At 35.1% G+C, this 4,897-nt stretch overlaps 1 protein-coding gene across 1 annotated transcript; it reads left to right on the forward strand.

Moving 5' to 3' along the window:
- Window positions 1–1,421: 1,421 nt before the first annotated feature.
- LOC139872327 (scarecrow-like protein 14) lies at window positions 1,422–4,846 on the forward strand. Its single transcript, XM_071860176.1, has 2 exons — window positions 1,422–1,556; window positions 2,505–4,846. Exon 2 carries the CDS (start codon window positions 2,627–2,629, stop codon window positions 4,757–4,759), a length of 2,133 nt encoding a protein of 710 aa, XP_071716277.1. The 5' UTR covers window positions 1,422–1,556; window positions 2,505–2,626; the 3' UTR covers window positions 4,760–4,846.
- The last annotated feature ends 51 nt before the right edge of the window (window positions 4,847–4,897 follow it).

Raw genomic sequence — 4,897 nt, forward strand, 5'->3', positions numbered from 1 at the left:
CATATAGAGGTCAAAACCTCGCAACGAAATCAATTAATATGGAACGTTTATAATCAATATGAACGGGACATTTCACCATCCAACAAAATAAGTAATTGAAACCATGGCTTACTCAAGACTGATGTTGAAACAATCGATTTTGCGTTGAGAAATTAAAGGAACATACCTGAACAACATATAAAAAATTGATTTAAACAATCTAACATCAATTTGTTCAATAGCAATACACTCAAAATATATTGGGTCATTTTCACACCATTATCATGTAAATAGAATAGTAAAAACAATACCGGTTACACAAAGGATCCACAAACAGCAGCATATATGTATATATGAATATCAAGCAACAGCGTTGTGTAAACCATAAACACTTACAACATATGTATGTATATAAGCATAAAATTTTACCACAGTACCCGTAGCATCTGTCTCTTCAATCGAAATATAGAGGAAAAAATTGATTACAGAAGGAAAAAGAATTGAAGCCCTAAAATCCCATACTCATCGATGACCTCAGGCAACAGCAATCAAACGCATCGCAAACCATCGGACTCCATCGGCTCTGTCAATGTGTTTAGGGCAAATCAAATAAAGAGTTAGGGCTTTTAGTTTGTTCAGGGAAAATGAAATAGGTACGTTTAAACCCATCGCAACAACCGTTAAAGGTAAGAAATCATCGGAGAAGGAAACGTGAATGAAAAAAAACAAAGGCGACGGCCAAGATCATCCGGAACAAACATAAATGAGTAGAAAACCATCGTAGAGGTACAGTGATAGGGGTGAAATCGAGAGTAGAAATCTATTTGTTCAAGCATCTGGTAGATGAGACCATGAACTATGTTTGACAAAAACTCTTGATGAGTATAATGCTACAGTGGTACAGGAAACCATAGTGTGTATTACTATAATGTTACAGTAGTACAGTGATTAAAAGTGAGGGAGACCATTATGTGAATTAGCATGATGTATAATATAATAATAATTAAATAAAAAATACAGGTAGGGATTCATAATGAATTAGTATGATGTATAATATAATAATTAAATAAAAAATACAAGTAGGGATGACAATGGATTGGATATGGATCGGATGATGCCGTATCAATATCCATATCCATTTAGTTTTTGCTCATCCATATCCATATCCATATCCATATCCATTTAGTTTCAGGTCATCCATCCATATCCATATCCAGTGAATTAAGCGGGTTAATGAATATCCAATGGATATTAAAAAAATGTTATAATATTTTCTAATATGCGATTAAAACAAAATAATAGTATAGCAAAAATAAATATAAAATGACATAATTAAAATATCTCTATAAGAATATGCAATATTTGTCGAATATCCACCGGATCGGGTGGCTATTGTCATACCTACCTGTAGGTGAACGTCTATTCCCATTGACATTGCTGGAGTCCAGTAGGTCCCACATTCACTTCCCACACCCTTCTTCATTTTACACATCTGATCCCCCCCATCCCTTCCCTATGCTTTACTTTACTCCCCCTGTTTTCTTCTCCTGCAAGCCCTAACTTGAGTAATTTTAAAGGTGATCCATCATACTCCTCCTTTTATTTCCTGATTATCTATACCTTTGAATTTTAATTCTAGTTGTTACATCTTACGGTACTTGATTTCATGTTATGTGTATAACCTAGGGTTTTGATCGCTATGCTTTGCTTGCAGTTTCTAGAGTATTATTAGTATAATTATTATTATTATATTTGGTCACATCCATCCATATTCTAAATGTTATGGAGTAATATATATACAAGTATTTTTAGATGGATGTGCTAGAATTTAAATTAACTGTAGTAAGATAAGATGTTAGTATGCCTAAATAGAGAGACGTAAATCTATGCCTGAAATTTTGATCGTTTGTAGTGGAAAAACAATATAGAGAATCAGTGGAGTGTATGTGTGATGATTGATTGCGTGATTTATTAGGCATATATATATATAGCAAAGCTATTAGAAATAACTACACTATAAACATTCAAGTTCAAGCAAACAAACAAACGTTTTGCCTCTTTCAAATCACCTAGTTAGTATAAAAAAAACTGCAAACCAGATTTACATATTTTGCAAAGTAACTAAGCAAAATATACATGATTCAGTTATCTTTTTTTTTTTTGCTGAAGTTTGGTGGTTAACTTTTGATTTGCTAAACTAAAAAGGACCAACTGTTGATGCTATGTGTAAGTCTGCTTTTATTGGGGAGAATGCTATTTATTTGTAAGTAGGTTTCCCAGAACTAACTATTGTGCAAGTCTAATAAGTATCATTTAGGTACATGTTAATTGTTAAGATCAAATATTCAAATTAGCCCAAGCATAAATGCACTCTTGTCTTAATAATCAGTTAAAGAATTGTTATTGTAAATATGCAAATATGGATTGTTCCTAGTAGAATTTCTATGCTTGTATCTTTTGTTTATTCTTTTGATAATTGTTGGGCTTATGTTTGTATTATTGACATTTATCGTTTTCTTTTGTAGGTTTTATTTGTGGGAAACATTTATAAAGTTAGTCAGTTTGTAGCTTTTTTCAAGAGTTAGAATAATTTCATGCTTGTCAAAGTTCAATTTTGATTAGTAGTTTAACTGAGATCAAAGGGTATATGCTCATGGAGTCGCACCAAAATGAAAATTATGATCCCATCAATGGTTTCAATGGGTACAAGTTCAATAATGAACATTTAGATCTCAGTTTCTTAGATATCCCTTACCCTGCACCGGACCATAACGTTAACCCTGGTACTGGTAGTTCAAGTGTGTCCCCAGATATGCCTACTTTGGACTCACCCGACGAGTTCAATGATTACGTTTTTAATTACATAGACCAAATTGTAGTGGAAGAGAATGTTGAAGGGATGCAGAGTTTGTTTTTTGACCCTTTGAAATTACAAGAAACTGAACGATCATTGTACGAAGCTCTCGGCGCACAATACCCGCATCTTCAAATTCCTTTAATTTCCGTCCCTAATCTTGAAAATTACCAAGATAACCTTGTTGGTAGTTGTGGTGGTGAGTATAGCGCCACTAACACCAGCACAAGTTATAGCAACTCGGCCAACTCAACTCACCCTGATTGGCCCAGTCCTTATACCTTCGATTCCTTATCTCCAGTTATAGAAACTCAACGTAAAGAGTATGCATTTACCAATGAGGACGTGTTAAATACGAACGTGGCTCGGAATATATATACTGATAGTGAGTCGATTAGGCAGTTCAATAAAGGAATGGAGGAAGCTAGTAGGTTCCTACCTTCTAGTAAACCTCTTTTTATTGATTTGGATCGATACAACTTGCCTCAAGATTCAAGAAATGACCCTCAAAAAGTTGTAGTAAAAACGGAGACGGTCGAGAATGATAAACCGTCAAATGGGATAAGGGTAAGAAAACATTATCAGTCAGAAGACAATTTCTATGAAGAAGAAAGAAGTAGCAAACAGTCTGCAATTTATGTTGAAGAAGAAGAAGAATTATCTGAAATGTTTGATAAAGTACTTCTCGGTCCATATGCTAATGGTACACCAATATCTTGTTGTAATGAAAATCCCACTCCTGTAAAGAAAAACGGGCTAACGGGCCGGGCTGTTGGGAAACCTACAACTAAAGCTATCGATCTTAGCGCTCTGTTAATCAGCTGTGCACAAGCAATTGCTGCAAATGATAAAAAGGCTGCAAATGAACAACTGAACCAGATAAGACAACACGCGTGTTCTAATGGTGATGCTATACAAAGATTATCTCATGTATTTGTTATAGGTATCGAGGCTCGATTGGCTGGAACCATGTCCCAACTCAATGCAGCCAACTGTGACTTGCGGTGCTCGGCTGCTGAAATGTTGCAGGCATATCAAGTGTATCTTTCAGCTTGCCCGTTCAAGAAAATCGCCATGTCGTTTTCTAATAAAATGATATACGATTTAGGGATAAAGTCGTCTACTATTCATATAGTGGATTTTGGTATTGCATACGGGTTTCAGTGGCCCATTTTTATTAGGCTACTTTCGGACGTACCGGGTGGGCCACCAAAGTTGAGGATTACTGGAATAGAGTATCCTCTAACCGGGTTTCGCCCGTCTGAGAGGTTAGAGGAAACGGGTCGACGGTTAGCCAGTTACTGTAAACGGTTTAACGTTAAATTCGAATATAATGCCATAGCAAGTCAAAATTGGGATACAATAAAAATTCAAGATTTCAAACTTGAAAGAAACGAGTTTTTAGCTGTGAACAGTCTTATGCGGTTTCATAACTTACTTGACGAAACAGTATCTGATAATAGTCCAAGAGATAAAGTGTTGAAATTGATTCGTGATATGAAACCGGATATTTTCGTTCATTCAGTTGTTAATGGAGTTTATAGTACTCCATTTTTTGTGACCCGTTTCAAGGAAACGCTTTTTCATTACTCTGCTTTGTTTGATATGCTTGATGCTACTATTGAGCGTGAGAATGAGCAACGATTGAATTTTGAAAAAGAGTTTTTTGGGCGTGGGGCTATGAATGTGATAGCGTGTGAAGGTGCTGAACGGGTTGAGAGGCCCGAATCGTACAAGCAATGGCAGATGCGAGTATCACGAGCTGGGTTTAAGATTAAACTGTTGGATAAAGATCTTGTGTCGAAATTAAGGTGTAAGAGAGCTGGGTATCATAAAGATTTTGTGTTTGATGAAGATGGTAAATGGATATTACAAGGATGGAAAGGAAGGATTCTGTTTGCTAGTTCATGTTGGGTACCTGTGTAAGAATTAAGTTATTGTTGTTCTTTACTATCTTCATGTTTCGCAGTTACTGCTATTAATTTTTAGGTCTTTGATATTGACTTTATTGTATGATATACAGTTAATATATATATATATATATATATATATATATATATATAT

Source organism: Rutidosis leptorrhynchoides, chromosome 10 (assembly GCF_046630445.1).
Source record: "Rutidosis leptorrhynchoides isolate AG116_Rl617_1_P2 chromosome 10, CSIRO_AGI_Rlap_v1, whole genome shotgun sequence".
Lineage (NCBI taxonomy): Eukaryota > Viridiplantae > Streptophyta > Magnoliopsida > Asterales > Asteraceae > Rutidosis > Rutidosis leptorrhynchoides.